Source organism: Thunnus thynnus, chromosome 3 (genome assembly GCF_963924715.1).
Source record: "Thunnus thynnus chromosome 3, fThuThy2.1, whole genome shotgun sequence".
NCBI lineage: Eukaryota > Metazoa > Chordata > Actinopteri > Scombriformes > Scombridae > Thunnus > Thunnus thynnus.
The window spans coordinates 17,479,534-17,500,106 of NC_089519.1; the positions used below are offsets into that span (position 1 = coordinate 17,479,534).

Sequence of the window (20,573 nt, forward strand, 5' to 3'; positions counted from 1 at the left end):
TTTACCAAGGAGCATAGAGAATATTTCATTCCCCACCTCCCCCTGTAATGTTCCCAATGGAGCTTAAGTGACCTAAATCGAACACATCCACACTGTTGCATGATTAAGAGGTGCAATGAGGAACTTCTACCTTCAGTGATGTGTGCCTCACCTTTCTACTGTTTTTTCACAATTCTGGTCACAGCTGTGACTGCTGAGTGCTTATTCAGCCCAAAATGTTTGAAAACTACTGTCTACAAGAGAGTTTGTGGGGACTGGTTATATTATGCACTGAGAATAAATGAGCAAGGAAGTTGAACCTAGTGCAACTGTAGAGGACTTCAATGCATAAAGTGTTTAATAGATGAGTACAACAACAAACTCAGTGATGATTGAAACTCATTCTCCAGAGGGGAACATAAATGTGTGTGTGTGTGTGTGTGTGTGTGTGTGTGTGTGTGTGTGTGTGTGTGTGTGTGTGTGTGTGTGTGTGCGCGTGTGTGCGTGCGTGCGTGCGTGTGTGTGTGTGTGTGTGACTGAGGGTGGATTGCATGTATGAATACAGCATCTATACCTGAAACAGGGAGCGGTAGGCTTCATCCTTCCTCTCATCTTTCAGGTTTCCTACATTTATTGCTGTGACAACCCATTTTTTCTCTGCTGCAGTGTCCAGAATGACCTGAAGAGTAGAAAGACCTACACACAAAAACACAGACATAAGACACAATCAGTGAATCATAATACTTAAGTTTAACTGTAGTCTACAGAGGTTAAAAAAATAATTAGATGGCATATTGTGGATGTAAAATAAGACCATTCAAACTTTGATTTATATGATCTAATGAATGTCACATGACAGCCAGTTGGACCAACAACTCACATGTGACCTATACCATTTTCCATGTATGAATGGCCCAACAGAACTTAAATGCTTGGGCCTCAGCCATAAATAAATTAAATTTTATTAAGCTCTGCTGACTTAAACCAAATTGTCTTTAGTTTTCACTCACTAAAAGTAGACAAAACAATAATAATCATATGATAAGAATGTGACTACACTGGGAATAAAAGTAATGCATTTGACTATAACTAATTCAAAAGAAGATGCCAAAAGGAAAATCTCCATCACCTGATTTAAAAACATGGTAAATTACATATAGTATACTGTATATAATTGTGTTTACTGACTTCTTACACACAGTATACTGTATGTAATTTACAGATGACATTGCAATTATAAAATAATTACATACAGTACACTATATGTTATTTACAGATGACATCACAATTATAAAATGATTATATACACTCACCAGTCACTTCATTAGGTCTCAATCTAATGCAATCCAATACAACAGCTCTGCCATAAATTCTACATTTACAAAGCTTATACATTTTCAGTTTTTGTTGACATTGTCAGAAAGGTGATAATTCTACTTCATGTTTATTATTGAGGTCATAGTGAGTGGTGGTGGTGTACTGGGGTGCATTATATTGAATGGTGTTCCCAATATTCCTCATTTATGTTAATGGAGTGGACAAAATATTAGGAACACCATTCAATATAATGCACCCCAGTACAACACCACTCACTATGACCTCAATAATAAACATAAAGTAGAATTATGACCTTTCTGAGAATGTCAACAAAAACTGAAAATGTATAGGCCTCGTAAATGTAGAGTTTATGACAGAGCTGTTGTATTAGATTGCATTAGATTGCTCAGGTAAGGTAATAAAGTGGCCAGTGAGTGTATAGTATACTGTATGTAATTTGTGTTTACTGACTTCTTACATACAGTATACTGTATGTAATTTACAGATGACATTGCTTTTCTAAAATAATTACATACAGTATACTATATGTAATTTACAGATCATATTGCAATTATAAAATAATTACCTACAGTATACTGTATGTAATTTCATTATTACACTAACAATACATATTGGGATATAGTACATTTTAAACCAGAAACAAATCAAGGTGCTTCATCACATTGATGCAGAAATCTTCTGAAAATCCAATAAAAACACTCAAATTTCTATTTAACAGTCCATTCATTAATGGCCTCATTACCTCTATCACTGTCGTATAGATAGGCAAACTTTTCCCATTTGTAGTACTCCACTAATGAAACTAGTGGTCCTTTGATGTCCGGCCTCATCTGGAGAACAAACTGATTCATTCCCTCTGCTGGGAATGAAGGTGTGATGAAAGAGACATGAAGCGTCTCACAGAAGGATGTGATGGTGTTTACTGACTTCTTGTCGTAAAAACCAAAAATGGCGTAGACACCTCGAGAGAACTGAGAACAAACTGGGAGAGGGACAGAGAGAAATATTTTAATAAAACATTGATAAATTACATCTGGCAGAGAGAACAAAACTCATGCTGTTAAGCTAGATTTAAACAAGTGAAAAAGGAAGGGTGTCCTTGTGTTCATCACTTTATGAACATTTTTACCTTCTAAAATTTTAGCTCTTTGTAATAACATTACATTATGGCCATAATGGCCATTAAAGGCAGCTGGTTTCTGTGTTTACACTCAGTCTGACACAGAGATAAACGTTTGAAATGATTCATGTCAAATTCATGTTAACATCATTTTCAGGAGGCTCATGCAGCTTGCCTGAAAACACGTTGTTGCTGGGTCTCACAGGCCACCCACATGTTTCAACAAGAAACAAAGGGAGTCCTTAAGAAACTCAATTTCCCAGAGTCCTTGGTTGTTCGCACCCAAATGTGAACTCCACCCATGGACCCAGGCTAACAAAACCAGAGCTCCCCCTCTCCACTTCCTCTTTCTCCTCACTGCTGCTAAGGGAGCAGTTCAGCTGCTTAGCTCTCTCTTTGTGGCAGAAGATGTGAGAGCCTGCCTAAGACTCAGTAACCAAATTATCTAGTGCCAGTGGCTACTACACAGGTCTGCTGGCTGATTTTACAAGCACAGGAGCCACGAAGCAGAGTTAGTTTGCCGCTATCTCTGTAAGGACTGAACAAAGGAGTGACCTGGGCCCTCTGGCCCTGCACAGTTGGATCACCGACAGCCCAGCAAAGCCTGTACCATTCAGCCTCAGAGCCACAGCTCTTCCCCAGCCTGGTTCACCCGCTGGACTCATCAAAGCAGCAAAACAAAGTATCTCTTTCTCCATGGACTTGGTAACATACTGGGCACAGTATAGACCAGCACATGGCTAAAGCACAGAACCGCTTAATTTAATCAATATCGATGTACATGTATTGATTTGATTTAAGGTTATTCATTGAGCTCTATTGTTGTGATTTCTGTTTATAGTCAGGTTACTGTATAGTCACACCACTAAATTGATGTTAGCATGCTTCACACATGTTACATCCAGTGACTAAGCCTTGCATGCAGCTAACTATCTTCTTTACTAACTTGGCATCATATCCTACACAAATTGACTTTAACATAGACATACATTTACACACTTTTTGTTCTGACCTAACACGTGTTCAACACACGGAGGCAGAACAAAGAAGACACACTCCCTTTTGCTTTTGTCCTCCCTTGTTCACAGCACAATGGAATATGTGGTTCCAGCGCCATCTTTGATTTCACCATCTTTGATTTCACCATCTTTGATTTCACCATCTTTGATTTCACCATCTTTGATTTCACCATCTTTGATTTCGTCATCTTTGTAGTTTTCCTTTGTCTCAGCCAGCACATGGTCTGAGTTCTGCCTTTATTTTTTTTCCTACACACACACACGCACATACACACACACACAGACACACACCACACACACACACACACACCTGTATATAGTCGCACTAGCTAGATTACATATTGTGTGTTTTTACTTTTGTTTTCTTTTTAAATAAATGCTTTTAATGCTTTTAGATATATATATATATATATATATATATATATATATATATATATATATATATATATATATATATATATCTGTTTAATGTTGCACAAGAGTGAATTTTGCCAACCTCTGCTCTGCAAAGAACTCCAAAATCCTTCAACCGTAACTACCTATTGATATGGTAATTTTGGTTATAGTTAAGTAAATTATAAATCAGAGTTCCAAACTGATAGCTTAGTAAATTTTATGAGACTGAATCAATCGATTGGCTATCTTTTCCCTGACCCCAGGGTCGTTCCCTGTAATTATTAATTCTTATTAATAATTTCTATTGATTTTAATAATCAGTAATCATCTTTGATAATCATTAATTATTGCTGATAGCCAAACCTGTAACCAAGGCCCAATGTTATGTGTGAGCCCTCGTTTCCCTGAGTCTCTATAAAAGAGGTGGCAAGTGCAAAGTTAGCATGGCCTATAGAGTCACAATAGTCACATTAGTGAGAAATGCGCCAGGTTGAAACAAGCTAAAATAATAATTTAAAACAACACATATGAACACTAACTGGAGTCCTGGACTGGATACAGATCAGTGACAAGCACAGACAAGTTAATGTTTGTCTGGAGAAATATGACATGACTGAAAAGACATGACAATCACACCAACACACTATTAAGACCCAAAACAGAAGAAGCCTCCAACACATTTAACACTTACAGCATAAAGCCACTGCATGGAGCTTCTTTTTCACATTGTAAAAAAGAAAAATATTTGGAGGAGCGCTCAGTGAGTTTGTGTTCATGGGAACTATAAGCCTTCTATTAAATGTAATGAGAGGTTGAATAGTGTTAAGATGTCTAAGTTATCAATCTGTTTGCATGATTTAGCACAGATTTCCAATTCAATATTTTTTCTACCATATGAACCCTAGGAGGCTTTGTATACACTAGGAATGTTGATTATTGATCAATTATCAATTAATTTCCATTAATAATTGAATCAATCGTTGATCTAGGTGGGGAACCAGGTTTCTCTAAACTCCTAACTGAGTGCTGTAAGTAGGTTTCTCATTTACATAATGTTTAAGGTTCAGCTTACTGGAGAAAGCAAGGTTACTTAAGAAATGTATGTAAACACACTGACTGAGATGAATATGTTTTTTAACAGGCTCAGCACAACTTCCTCAGCTGTCCCCTCCTCCTCCCCTAGCTACACAGACCTTACAGCCTCCCTGTCCCTACAGCTGCTTCCCTTTCACACTGTCATCCCCCTTCCTCTCCCCCTACCACCATCATGGACTACATCACTTTTTCAACCTTTCTTCACAACCAACATTTTTTACATTTTACAAAGGCTTGCCTGATTCTCACCAATTTCTCAGGTGAGAAAAGGTGAGAAAGAGGGCTATTTTGCAACTTTAATATTTATCTTATTACTGTATAATAAAAGGGGGCAAACGTTCGCTGTAATGTTGGGACATTTGCCTCTTTCTACTTAATGCATGGACACAGAGAAGTCCTTTGTGTCTCTGTGTCTGCTGCTATATTTAGTTGTCCTATTTTACTGACCTTGTTCTATACTCTAGAAATAAAAGTTCAGTTTTATCTCTTTGGGTATAATATTGCATTAAAATGTAGGCCTATTATAAACTACATTCATGTATATATTTATATCCTCTGCTCAGAACATAAGCCCGTGCTTTGATCTGACTCAATCGCAAACTCTCTTGGAAACCTCACATAGCTTATATAAAGACAAAGGTGTACATGAGTATGTCAGTTCTAAACAAAGTAAAGTACATGTTGGACTACAAAACACTTCAAATGTTGTATTTTTTTTTATTTCATTTTACCATATTTCAGTTAGTGTATAGAAATATAGGGTAACACATATGGAACTAATATAAAACCATTCTATACACCACAGAAAAGAGCAACAAGAATTATAAATAAGGTGGATTCAAGGGAGCATACTAACAGACTGTCTATGATAAAACTGAAAGATTCAATGGGATTAAATACTCAGTTATGTACAGAGCCAAAAACTTTGAGATTGTTGCCTGGAAATTTGCAAAGGTTGTTTGTGTTGGGATCAGCTGATGAGGATCACAGAAGGAAATATTATTTTAGAACCATGTATGCACGTAGTACATTGAAGCAGATGTGTATTTCAGTGTACAGTCAAAATGGAATGTGGAATTCTCTTAAGAATCATTTCAAATGTTCTCCAACTATTATTCACTTTAAGAAAATGTATAGAGAGAGAGTAATTGGATAATATGAACTAAATGAGTAATATTCATGTTAAGTCTTGGGTCAAATATGAGCATCCACATGTGTCTTAGATGAGTGTTAAAAGTCCTGGTAGACTATCTAGATTATTTTGAAAAGGGGGCAGGTATTATCATTATTGTTTCTTCTACCTTCTTCTTCAATCCAGGAATATTTATTATGATATTACAAGTCGCAGCTTAAATTTTGTGTGAAAAGAATAAACTGAATTGATTGAAAGAAAGAAAGAGTGTGCTGGTAATTCATATCATTTGTCCAATTCCAGGTATAATTTCATGGTGTTGAGCTCCCTCTGGTGGTCATTGTTAAGTTACATAAAGTCCGTTACACCAGTCTCCATTTTAGTTGCTGTATAACTGGAGCTAGTGTGCAGTTCAGCATTTTCTCTCTGTGAAATTTTGAGAATATATGCCTGTGAGTATTATATACGTTCATTTGTTGTATATAAGCTAAGTAGCAGGCTAAGTACCCTGGCTGGTTAGCTATTCATGTACTCAGGTTCACCCAGGGCTTCTTATTTTTCCAATCTCATCTCCACCAGTACACGCAACCCCAAAGTCCTGTTTGACATCATTAACAACATTGTCACTCCTGCACCTCCGGATGTGTCTGTTTGGTCAAATAAGGACTGCAGCAGTTTTCTCTCCTTCTTTGTTGATAAGATTAGAGATGTCAGAGCTAGCATTATCCCCTAATTTATTCCCCTCTCTACTTATGCTGTTCGGCCATCAATTCTGGACTGTTTTTCTCCAATTTCCATGCAAGACGTCACTGATCTGGTGGGTAGTATGAGACCCTCCTGTCCTGTTGACATTTTACCCACTTCCGTCCTGAAAAATGCACTTGAGTGTATTGGTACATGTCTGGTCTCTATTATAAACAGCTCCCTGCAATCTGGTTGTGTCCCAGCTTACTTCAAACATGCAGTTGTTCAGCCCCTCCTGAAAAAAACAAACCTTGATCCACACATTCCCGATAATTACAAGCCTATATCCAAGCTGCCTTTTATTTCTAAAATTTTAGACAAAGTTGTTGCCAAACAGCTCACTGCTGTCTTGACTGCACACAGCATTTTAGATAAATTCCAATCAGTTTTCCGTCAGAAGCTTTCCACTGAAACTGCTCCTCTCAGAGTTTCAAATGACATAATGATGTCTTCCAATGTGGGTGAGTGCTCCATTTTAGTGCTGCTGAATCTTAGTGCAACTTTCTGTGGATCACAGAGGGAGCGCCTTGGACTGGTTCTCCTCCTACCCCTCAGATAGGAGTTTTTCTGTGTCACTTGGTCCTCACACGTCTGAAACTGCTGCTCTTTCCTGTGGTGTGCCTCAAGGTTCTGTTTTGGGTCCTATTCTGTTTGCTTTATATATGCTTCCTTTAGCTCAGGTCATCAGCAAATTTGGTGATATTTCCTATCACTGTTACGCTGACAATTTCAGCTCTATGTCTCTTTTAAGGTTGATAACCTGACAAACTATATGTGTTGCACAACTGTCTGACTACCATTAAGGACTGGATGTCAGACAACTTCTTACAGCTTAATACTGACTAGACAGAGATTCTTATCATTGCTTCTGACAGTATAGCTCCCAAGGTTGCTAAGTGGATTTGGTCCCTTTCCTCTACTGTTCGGTCTAACTTAAGAAATCTTGGTGTTATATTTGACCAGGCTATGCATTTCAATCAGCACATTAAATCATTAACTTGTACATGTTTTTTCCATCTAAAAAATATCACAAAACTCAAGTCTGTCGTCTCACAACCAGAGCTCGAAATGATTATTCATGTTTCATATCATGGCTGGACTATTGTAATTTCATTTTCACTTGTCTCAGCGAGTCATCTCTGAACTGTCTACAAATGGTCTAGAATGCTGCTACAAGGCTGTTAACCAGGTCCAGCAGGATGACTCTCATTACACCTATTTTAAGTTCTTTACATTGGCTTCCCATCCGTTTTAGGATTCATTTGAAGGCTCTTGTTATCACTTATAGAGCCCTGCATGGACAGGCACCTGAGTACATCAGTGATCTTCTCCATCCCTATATCGCAAGTAGGTCACTTGGGTCTTCTGATCAGGACCTACTGGCTGTCCCTTGCTCTCGGCTAAAAACGAACAGTGATCGTGCCTTTGCAATTGTGGCTCCAACACTATGGAACTCTCATCCTTTACACATACGGTTTGCATTCTCCAGAGCTGCTTTTAAAAAAAACATTTGAAGACCTATCTTTTTAAATTGGCCTTTGTGTCACCCTGAGTTGTGTGTGATGTGAAGTGATTGGTCATTTGTTTGTTTCTTTTTGGGGTACCCTGTTGCCTGTGTTTTGTTTTTATGTTAAATTTAACTTGTGGCATGTGTTCTTATTGTTTGTATGTCTCTATGGTCTTAATTTCAACTTTTATTCCTGTGAAGCACTTTGTAAATTTTATTTCTGTGCTACATTAAATAAACTTATTATTCAAAGTGAATTGATATTGCCTAACTGAGAACCTACACTTATTCAAGCTTCAAGTCTTTATTGGAACAAATATGTTCATCATTCACATACAGCCCATTGTCAGTCAGACTTCTTTTTTTGCCTCTTCTTTTTTCTCGGTGATAAATTGGTAGAAGCAGTTTAAGCCTTTCTATTGTCGTCTCTGGAAACTTTTCTGAGACACCGAAAGGTTCACTGCCTAGCTCCGGCCCAGACTTTTTATCAGTTGACTTTTTGGGGAAAATGCTCTCATTTTCAGCCAAGACTTCAGGTATACCAGTGACAATTAATCTGTACTGAAGATCCATCATGGTTTCTCTCAGACTTCCATTTTCCTCTTGTAATGTGTTAAACCACTGTGGTAACTATAGTTACATACCATAAGATTCAGGACAGATATTCAAGGTCCCAAGATGATGACGCCTTTCATCAAGTGTTATCATTGGCTCAGAATTTTAATTTGTCCGCTACTTTGGTTTATGACCAAATACCTGTAAAGCTAATGACACTTTGTACTTTGTACTTGCTAACACGCTAAATTGGTGAACATGGTAAACATTATACTTGCATTATATGTACATTTTTATTAAAGGGTGGGGGAAAACTTCCCAATGCGGACATGGACGATTCTGCATTGATTCACAAAGCCATTTTCTAAATGTTAGTTAATAATGTGACGTTAACGAACAAAAAGGCAAGTGAGGCCAGTGCAGCACCTTGACAGTCTACAGCACGCATACAATAGAATTCATCTTCACAAAAGCCAGTGGTTGAAAGCATTTTTTGATTTAATGAGTAAACATTGACCTATGCAAGACGACTTTGACTTACGTTTAGTGGAGCAGCAAACTCCAGCAGTAAGAAAAGAGACCAGTTGACAAACACACACTGCAGCATTAAACAACTTAAACAACTCTGAGGTGAAGAAAATAACTCTGTTCTCAGCAGTGTTGGGAATAACACGTTACAAAGTAACTACTTTTGGTGGTAATTAGTAATGTAACTAATTATTTCTCCAAATTAAATAACGCAATAACACTTACTGAAATTTAAATGGGCTCGTAACTCGTTACTTTTGTCTTACGTACTTGAATGTAGTGGACAGCTGCAGAAGACAGCAGACAGACACACACACAACACAAACACAACAACATCTGACCATACCGTGTTTCAGAGCTGCGTTGTAAAGTCCACATCATTGTAGCCAACTTGTGGTAAAACATAAGCCTTGTCTCTGGAGTTATAATGTTATACATTGTAAATAATACCTGTTACTGAACTGGCCCTGCTATTCCTGGTTTGAGTTGTGGATCGGCTGTAAAACCCAGAGCACACTTTTGAGTTGTCTTTCCTTTATGTTTGTGAAACTGGATTAAACTGAACTGATTTTGGGTTGTGGGGAAAAAAAACGGAGGGAGCCCTTACTGAGTGGATTGAACTCTGAGATTGTAGGACGAGTTACACTTTTTATTTACAGTTATTGGTAAAGTAATTCTATTACTTTTTGAGAGAAGTCACTATTAACTGTAACTAATTACTAATTTTCAGTAACTTGCCCAACACTAGTGCTCAGTCTGTTTCACCTCAAAAACCCTACAGCTGCTCAGCGTGTTGGACAGTGATGTCTTTCCCCAGAGCTAACGATGCAGCAGAGAGGCTGCTCTCCACTGCTGGAGACATGACGTTAATAACACAGTGGAGCACTCTGCCTCCACCTCATTTTGTTATTCTCATACAAGAAGGATGCTTTCAGATAAATTCATTAATTAACGCAGTAAACTTTTTAAAATAAAAGGCTGCGGACCATTTTTCTTATCTGCTAGTTATGTTTCATATTGTATTTCAGTGGACTAAGGACACCTAAAAATGGTTCGGCACACCGTATAGTGAGACTGAAAATAGGCCCCTCCCCTCTTTTCTATTAATTCAATTGAGAATTGATTCTGAATCGAATCAGACACCAAAGAATTGAATCGAATCGTGAGATTCCCAAAGATTCCCACCCCTAATTTTTATTGTGAGCATGTTAGCATGGTGTTGTTAGCTGTAGTGGCTCTGTAGTTTCAGAGTTAATTGAACTGGTCCCAGTCTGGCCACTGTGGCATACATGGAATAGAAGCGTAAATGGTAGTCATCGTTTAGCTCAATGCATCGCTCTGCTGATGTTCAGCCTCAAAGGGCTGCAAACATGCCTGTAGAATCTTATTCTAGTCTCTTCCTTATTTAAACTGTAGCTCATTTTATTATTATAATGCAACTGTTGTATACCATGTTTTACCAAAAATTTGAGACGTTAACATAAAGGAATTTCTGAGTATAACTGTTCTTCCAAACAGTTTCTTAATATCTAAGGTAGGCATTTTGTCTTTGTGAAGTAAATGAGGTAGTTACAGTATCTGCACATTTTATATCTTTCTAATAGGTGCAAAACAAGCGTGTCGAATGAGAGGACTCCATGCATTCATTGCTATCACAATACACTGCACTTTAATAGCAGAGCATTGAGCCCCAGGCCATTATTACATCATGCTCTGATGAAGGCAGAGTAAACTGCATGCATGGAGTCCTCATTCTTTTTGCTTCTCCTCAGTGTTCTACTACCACTGACTTCTGAACATAACATGACTCTACACTGCCCCAATTAAAATGTATCTTTTATGTTTATGAAAGGATATTACAAGATTCATAACTAATAAAGACATTAAGATATTACTATTATTATTACCATTACTATTTATTAGTAGTAGTATTTTTTAATACTCCATTACAGTGTGATATGATCTGTTGAAATGTCACTGGGGAGATGGTTATTAAGTGGATTACTCTGTTCCTACATATGATCCATAACAACTTTTATCTGGGGATTAATTTCAATATAGCTACTGTACCCCTTCATCCTTCCCTAAACATATACCCTTCATAAGCACACACACACACACACATACACACATACACAAATATGGAAACTAATGAAATCTAGAGATGCTGCACTAAGGAAGGCAAAAAAAAAAAAAAGAGAGAAAGAGAAAGTTGTCATTAAACAACTGACAACATTTCTTAATACAAGCAATTTTGGTCTACATTGTATGCAATATGGCTTTAGGGCAAATCATTCCACCGAAACTGCTACCTTGCACTTAATTGAGCAAATTAAATCAAGACTTGACAAAGGAAGAGTAGTTGATGTTGTATTTTTGGATCTGCGTAAAGCATTCGACACAATCAATCATGATGTTTTAATATCGAAATTCTCTTAATTTAACTTCTCATCTAGAGCACTGGCATGGATGTCTTCATATTTATCTAATAGGATACAATGTGTTAAAATTGGTGACACACTGTCCAATAACAAAAAGTGAACAATGGGTGTTCCACAAGGGTCAGTGTTAGGTCCCCTATTATTTAGCCTATATATTAATGGTCTCCCTAAACAGTGTCATGATGTAGAGCTACAAATGTATGCAGATGACATTGTTGTGTACACACATGCAAAAACAGCCGAGTTAGCTGCTGCTAAGCTAACAATTGCATTGGAAAGGATCACACATTGGCTTCATCAATCATGTCTGAGTCTAAATGTAAACAAGACAAAAGGTATGTTTCTCTCTAAAACCATGGTACAACCTCATAACACTGATATTCTCATGAAAAGGTGAAAAGAGTGATATAGTTACTGATTTTAAATATCTTGGTGTGATATATTGAAAACTGTCTCTCTTTGGACGCAGCCAAGATATTTATGCATGCTATGATTCTTTCCCATATGTCTTATTGCATCACATGTTGGGGTCAGGCTGGACAAACAGCCATAAAACCTCTTGAGTCCTTATACAAACTCTAAAAACAAAAAGCCAATGCAGTTCTATCACTGTAGGGTACTGGAGAGATACAATGTACTGAGCTTTGAGAATTTTAGATTATTCTCAAATTTGTGCCTAGTTTATAAAATTTTAAATGGTTTTGCCCCTCCTCCACTATGTGACTTTGTGTACACTCGCTCATTAAGTTCTATTAGATCCTCCAGAATATCCTCCATACATGATTGTATCATACCATTTTGTCGCACTGCATTTGGACAGTCAGCTTTCTCTGTGAAAGCCACAACTCAGTGGAATGTCCTGCCTGATGATATGAAGAGCTGCAGTTCAATCAGTGCAGTCACAACCATGTTGAAGAATCTGTTGAAGGCTGCTCAGTTCTGTGGTCACTGAGTCTGGATGTGATCTCATGGTCTTCACAAATAATCTTGCTTTTAAAAACTGTACACTGTCCCGATAAATAAATACAAAACAACAACATGCATAAGATTTACTATATATATATAAAATTAATATATATCAATCTTAATGTTGTGATAATGTTCATATTACTGTTATTTTATACTGTCCAAATATTTGAAAAATTATACTTTGATGCTTTGGCAACATAGTTTTTAAAACTTTCATGCTAATAATGACCGTTGAATTAAATTGAGATATGGAGCTGCAGAAAGAAATGGAGCTACAGAAGACTGCTTGCTCCACATACATCTACCTCACCTGTTGTTAGATCAGGAGGAGGACAAAGGAGAGATGAATGAATTATGCTACTTGCCCAAAGTCACATTTGATTGGATGAACTTTTGTAAAAACCCATGAGTGCAGGATGAGTCATCAAACATTTGAGACTGTTTTACAGGAAGAGAAAAGACGGGGATTTTGATGTAAAAAACACTGATTTTATGACATATATTTGGCATATAACATTGGCGTATTTAAATACCTATTTTACTACAGTAGCTAAAAATCTTGTACCTACGCTCCCTGGGGTCCGTTTCACAAAGCAGGTTCAACAAACTCTGAGTCTAGTCCTGAACTCTGAGTTGATCTACTCTGAGATAGGAAACTCTGAGTTTCCGGTTCCAGAACAGCTGATTTGAGTCAGTTTATTCAACTCGGAGTAGTTTCACCTGGAGTTAAGCGCGTGCACCACAACTATAAAAAGTCAGCATCAATGGAGCCCCGATTCAACGAGTCGCCATGGCAACGGGGAAGAGGAGGGCGGCGTTTTTCACCCCACTAGAACTAGAAATCTTAATACGCTCATACGGCAAGTTTGAACACGTTTTCAAAAAGAAGTGCAACACCGCTGCAGCTGCAAAAGAGAGGGAGACGGCGTGGGAGAACATCGCTGCTCGGGTCAATGCGTAAGTTTAAATGTAGTCCTTTGTAATCACAATAATATTACAGAGGAAAACTGCTTGATTGGTCGCCTATTAATTTATTTCATTTAGGTCCAATCCCGCGAGGGAGAAGCGCACTTGGCCGCAGTTTAGGATGAAATATAAAAACATTGTTCAAACAGGTGAGACCTCGGCATAATCTCATGGGGGTACCTCACCTTGATCATCTTTTACATTGTAAAGTAAATATTAAGTGGCTGTTTGACTGTGCAGTTGTTTTATCCCCAACATAATGCTGGTTTCACACACATAAATGTCTTCTCATCTACATCATGTTCTGTTAAATAATTAATCCTATTTAAACTAACACAGACTTCTACTCAGCAAACAGAAAGAAGGCAGATGTCCGTAAAACGGGTGGTGGCCCAGCACCGCCACCTCTAACGGAGGCAGAGGAGCTGGCCCTAAGCCAGAATTTAGGAAGGCCAGTGGCTGGCTTCGACACTGTACAAAAAACTTCCGTTTGCAAAGAAACGCAGCGCAACACACAATATCTGCTGGGATGTGAGAGCATGACTACGATTGGTAATGTTGCAAATGTAAGTATGGATTAGGTTGTGTATGTAGATGATGGACTGTGACGTGAAACGGTCTCAAAAAGATAATTGTCTGGAAATGCTAGAACATCTATGCGCGGTCTGATAACCATCTCTCAACGAATATTTAATTCTCTGCGCAGTAATGCTGCACCTTCATCCACGGGATCGTTATCAAAAGGACATGCCATGTTAGTGAAAAAGTCGCCCATTACTGTGCCTAATGGACTTCTAATATACTGACTCTGATTTTTTTAATGATTTTTTTAAATGATAGACGGCAGAACTAGGCTACGCCAAAACTCGCCTGCTGACTGAATGAATGAGGAAATCAAATGGAGTGTGTGGCTCTGAAAGAGGGCGGAGACTGAGGGAAACTCGAGGTTCATTGAGAAAAACCTGGTCCCAACCAGGTTAGGTTCATAGAGTCTGTTACTACGGTAACTGACCAAGAGCTTAAGTTACCTCTCTCTCTGAAACAGGCTAGAGTTATCCCTCTTTCTCTGGATTGAGTTACCTCCCTTTTTGAAACGGAAAACTCAGAGTTTCCCTCATTTCAGGGTTAACAGACTCTGAGTTTTCACTAAACCTGCTTTGTGAAACGGACCCCTGATCACTCAGATGTATTCAATGAGGAGCAGGTACACTAGAGGCACTACTCGCAATTTGGCATTCAGACAGGATCCTTTTCTTTTAGTAAAGTGAGTGACGGTAAGGTCCCAAAGAGACTTCAGGAACTCAATACTAGTAAAGCTGCAGGTCTGGATAATATTCAAGCCAGGTTTCTTAGAGACACTGCAGATATTATTGCTCCATCTGTTACCCATATAACAAATATGTCAATAGAACAGGGTAAGGTTCCAACAGAGCTCAAGACTGCTCAAGTTCTCCCCCTCTATAAAAAGAGTAGTAAGATAGATGAGGGGAACTATAGACCAGTTTCTGTTTATGTGTGTGTCAATAATAATGGAAAAAATAAAAAAAAGTACATACAAAATAATAATATTTTATTCAGCCTCAGTCAGGATTTAGAAAATCTCACTCTACCGAATCCCGCCTGTTGTTTCTGACAGACAAAATAAGAAAGGAGGCTGACTCAGGTAAACTCTGCGGAATGGTTATGTTAGACCTGTAACAGGCATTCAACACGGTAGATCATTGCATTTAATGTACAAATTAAAAGCTCTGGGCTTTAATGAAATGGCTATTAGGTGGGTTAAAGCCTATCTTACTTCTAGATATCAAAGGGTTGATGTCAATGGGCCATTATCCATTCAAAACTCATTACTTGTGGTGTCTTGCAGTGTTTTAGAGTTGTTAATGTTTTTATTATATATCATTGACCTTAATTTATATTTTTATACGCTGATGATGCTGCATTACTAGTATCAAACAAAGAAAAAGTAGTGGTGGAAGATACGTTGAGCACAGAGATTCAAAAGGTTGTGAGGTGGCTCTCAGATAATAAACTTTAAAGATTGGTCAGACATCAGTCTCTTCAAAATCTTCAGTAAATTACCTAAGATGTATTATGGATATTTTTTTTTATCAGGGGAAGACATGGCTTTAAAAGCTCTGAACAAAATTAGCATTAGAACAAAATTTCTGGCTAGCAAAGCCAAATTGTTGGATATGCCAACCTTAATAACTCTAGCTGGAACATTGGTGTTATGCCACTTTGATTATGCTGCCACCTTTTGGTACAGTAGCTCCTCTCTTTTTCTGTGAGTTTTTTTTTCAAATTACAGACTGCACAAAATAAGTTAATAAGAGTTGTTTTAAAGTTGTCCCTCTGCACACATCTCAATGCAGGTCATTTCAAAAAATTAAATATTCTCCCTGTGGATAAAAGGGTGTTGCAAATGAAGGTGGGTATTTCCCACAAGATTGTCTACAAATCTGCACCTCCCTACCTTTCCAACAATTTTAATCTAGAACAACTACAACACTAGAGGCAGTCTAACAAATATTATTCCTGTGAGATTTAAAACATGTTTTGGGAAAATACATTTTACATACAGCTTCATGTCAGTGGAACAAGCTGCCTATCTTGCTCAAGCTAAACCCAGTTGAGAGGAGTTTTAAATTAGATCTTAAGAAATGGTTGTTAAATAATTTGAAGATATACAAATGCTTGATGTTTTATTGTCTGTTAGGGTTTTTTAAGTCTAATGTCAATCTTGCTTGACACTTTCTTATTCAAGCTGCCATCTCGTACTGCAATAGAGGACCATAATGCAAATAAGCCCCAGGGCCTTGTTGTGGATTTTAATCCTCAATAATTTTAAACATCTTATGTGGACTCTGTCTTTGTGATCAGCCTGTCATGTATGTTTTAAATTTTGTCAAATAAATCTATCTATCTATCTATCTATCTATCAATTAACACAGGGACATGGGATTAAAACTGGGAAAATGTATTTTTCATTTCACAGGGTCTTAAATGCTAACTGAAGACAAACACACCACTGTCCCACCCATGCTCAAGGGGGTGAAGATGTGTTAACTTTCTGAGTTTTACAAGCAACATCTCTATTCGTTTAAAATCTGTGGAGGCGTCATCAGAATTCCTCAGGCACAGATTCCGTGTGGGCCAACATTTATACATTTTCTACATATTTCTTTGATTGTTGTAAAAAACATTAACTGCTCCTGCTCAGAATTGATTTCCATGTCTGCGTAGCTGTGAGGATCCATGCGACAAATCTCTTGTGGACTATATTATGGCCTTTATACTCTGCTATTCTTAGTTTCGACATGTGTTTTGTGATAACAGTATTATTTAGAAACAATGTGGAATATTGACCACACCTGTAATTACCATACAGTGGCCTCAACAACCTACTGGTGCTGTATGGCTTGGCACTCAGGGAATGAACAACTTACCATGGACCTTAAAGACAGATCACAGAGAAACTGCTGGTGTCTGTGTCCCACACACACACCATCCTGCTGTCGGATATACCAAATATCCGACAGCACCAAATGTGTATTAATTCACTGCTGAAAATGATCCCCAATAAATATTTGGGGAAAATGTCCTGTCTAAGTAAAATTTGCCAGCTGTTTTAGGTAATTACTGAGCCTCATTTTAAAATGAAACTATATATTTCTTAGGGTCCAAAAGTATCAAGAGACAGACTAGCGCATTCCTGCTTTGCATCTTTTCATGAGCTTTGTTTACTATAGTTAAGTGTAGAATAACACCTGACTTACCATTTAACTCTAAAGTATTGATACTTGCAACAGCCTCAAACTACTAATAGTAATAAAATGTCTTCAGTGTCAAAAACAAAAGTATGCACAAATTATGTATAACTACAACAGCTGCAACAATAACACCTGTAGTTTATCCAACTGTGTTCAGTATAAGAGAAGACAAATACTTACAGCAGTTGGTGACAGCAAAGCTGTTGGCCACCTCCAGGTTATCTATGTGTGGAGTCAGTCTGAAATCTGCCATCCCAAACTGAACCATGCCAACTCTGAATGCACTGTACTCCTGATCTGCACCCCTGGGGAATAAACCACCTGAGACAGGCAGACAGACAGACAGACAGGCCCGTGGTCAGATAGAGAAGAAAACAGGAAAATAGGAGGAGAAACAGAAGAATTGCAGGTTACACAGTAAACACGAGTACAGTTTTCACAAACAACCTGAAAATCAAAATGTTTTGTTTTTCAATAAGACAGTTGTAAATACTGCTACACTATATACCATAATCAAATAATGTAAAGTCTCAGAGGCTTTGAGGTTTTTGCTACTGAGACTTTTATCACTGCAGTAAGGACAGTCACTGTTTTAGCGCAATAAAATCATGCCAGCCTCAAGGTTGAGCTTGAGCACCTGCTCGCTAATGTCATTCAACAATCAGGCAGCATAGGTTTGTAGCTAATACAGTAACCTCATCTGCAGATTATCTTGCGGCCATTGTGTGTAGTATTGGAAATAAAGCTTGGAAATTCTTTACTTTGGCACCATGTGGTGATAGTCATGAATGTCATTGTGGTAAACAGAAATGTAAGCTATACCTCTTGAAGCCAGAGAGGTACTATTAGGGCCCTCTAGGCCTTCAGAGAAGGCCAAACGTATTTCTGTCATTTAATAATTATTCTCCTCTCATTCTAATTTTAGCCTCATTTTCCATCGAGTTTGCTTCAGAAATGAAAGTGTTACTGTCCTTAAACCATGAAAACAGAGTTATCCAATGAGATTTTTTTGTTGGCTCAAGGCAGAGAAAAGGTTAGCTGGGTCACTCACTGATTAGGACTTCATAATCGGGACAGAAGCCCCCATAGACGTGTTTGTTTAGAAAGTGACGAAGGTGAATTAACCAATCACATTTTGATTTATAGTGGGTGGGACCAAAAAAACATCCCCCTAGGCCTTCCTGAAGGTCAAAGCTATCTTTCATGTAGTTTAGCTCACTGCACATGTTTGTGGTGTGTGTGTGTTTGTCATGTCTTAATTAAAGGCTCCCTTGTCATGTATTTTGTTTGGTAATGTTCCTGTTACATCTTAAAAGCTATTATGGGTCCATAAAGACCGCTTTGTGTACACATCTAATAATTGTTTTAAGTTAAATAGTGTAACTTGTAACTCTGACTGCTAACTCTGCTAGCTTTGCATTTTTCTATGGGATTTCCCATTGTATTAATATGTTGTTAGCTAAGCGAGGATTAGTGTCCTGTCAGCCAGTCCACCTGGAAACCTGTTTTCAAATAGTAGTGCATTTATTAAAGCTCTAAGCCGCAGTCCAAATAAGTTTGGAGACAAATGTATTTTTCTTTCTTTTGTACATGAATAATAATAGCACACATGACTGTAGTTTTATTTGAGAGAGCTGGTAGCTGCAAACAGCTGTTTCTACACTGCTGATTTTGGGTGATTTTTGTGATTGCTCTGATTAATAAATGTATTCTTTGATTTTGAAACAGTGGCCTTATGCTGTTGTTATTCAGCCTTCTGAGGCAATTGCATTAAATCAGTGAATTTTATTTTATGAAAAAAATGATCCCCTCAGAATTTTTAACAGAATCCTCAGTCACTTCATCCTGGCGCTGAGCCTGAGAAAGACAAAGGCTATTTTGATATCCATTGACAAGAATAAAATATATTCTGAGTGGCCAGTTTTATATTTCCAGTTGTTATCTTTGTATGGTGTTCATTTTGTAGCCTAAATGATCTGTGTTTTTTGTAAGGCTGTAGTCTCCTGGTAGATTAGTTGGTCGATATGCTCTCATCTGACCAAATTCTCATTGGTCGAATAATCACTGTGTTACTTTCATAAGTGTTACATCAATAGCCTTCCAGGATTAATCCATTATTTCCTGCAGTGGGACGAACAGAGTAATAAATTACCTGTGAAAACGGCATAATCAAAACACCCACGTTGTTTTCACAACTTTGAACTCGCCCAACCTAATGGAGACTGCTAGGTCTAACTGTGCTCAATGTTTACTTAACGTACTGAACATTTACTGAATCAGTGTTTCTCCTAAAAAATTTTTAATGCCTAAAATAAAGCCAAATATCCATTCATTCGGAAATCAATAGTATTTGGGAGCCTCTGTGCAGCACTGTTCCAATACATGGGTCAACCTCTGTGTCGTTGCCTGGGAAACTATTGGTAACATAACTCCATTAAGGAATAGGGCAGTACATAATATGTTTGCATAGCAGGTGGGAAAGAGTGAGCGGCAGAAAAGTGACGGTGAATGTGAGTGGAGCAGAAGAAATGTTAGCAGTAAGTTGTCAGTCTGGCAGTAAATGTACAGTACAGACTACAGTGTAACAGTTAATAAATACTGCAGCTTCAAGACCAAGAAAAGTCACGTCTGTTATTTCCCCAGGTGCTGGGAAAAATGAAGGGGGTTAGCTCCAAATTAGCAACAATGGGTTAGCCTAACCTGAAGACGCTAAACAGAGAAATAGAGAACAAAGAAATGTGTGGCTGCTGAGTGTCCCGTAAAATCCAGCAATTTTTTCAGACTGACATCAGCTCTGCATAAAAAAACGTAGCCTTTACATTAATTTGAATGGGGACAGTGTGTTTACGCAGCAGGGGTGCCACCACACACAGCCCAGCAAAAAAAACTCAGCAGTCATCTGGCAATCAGACTCAACTTTTGCTGCAATGCATCCAACAGGGCACTGCGTTGGCCAATCACATACATGCAAGTGTACATTCCTGGTGGATTACTCTGTAACATGAAAACCA

The 20,573-nt window shown here is 38.0% G+C and overlaps 1 protein-coding gene across 3 annotated transcripts in view; it reads right to left on the bottom strand.

The window, feature by feature from the left end:
• The window catches only part of LOC137179653 (glutamate receptor 2-like), a 96,783-nt gene that overhangs the window by 58,511 nt on the left and 17,699 nt on the right, over positions 1-20,573 (bottom strand). For all 3 annotated transcript variants that reach the window (XM_067584490.1, XM_067584491.1, XM_067584489.1), the window contains exons 2-4: positions 17,743-17,883; positions 2,060-2,299; positions 554-675 (exon numbers count right to left, since the gene is read on the bottom strand). In XM_067584490.1, coding sequence (XP_067440591.1) covers positions 554-675; positions 2,060-2,299; positions 17,743-17,883 — 503 coding nt within the window. The remainder of the gene's footprint in view (positions 1-553; positions 676-2,059; positions 2,300-17,742; positions 17,884-20,573) is intronic.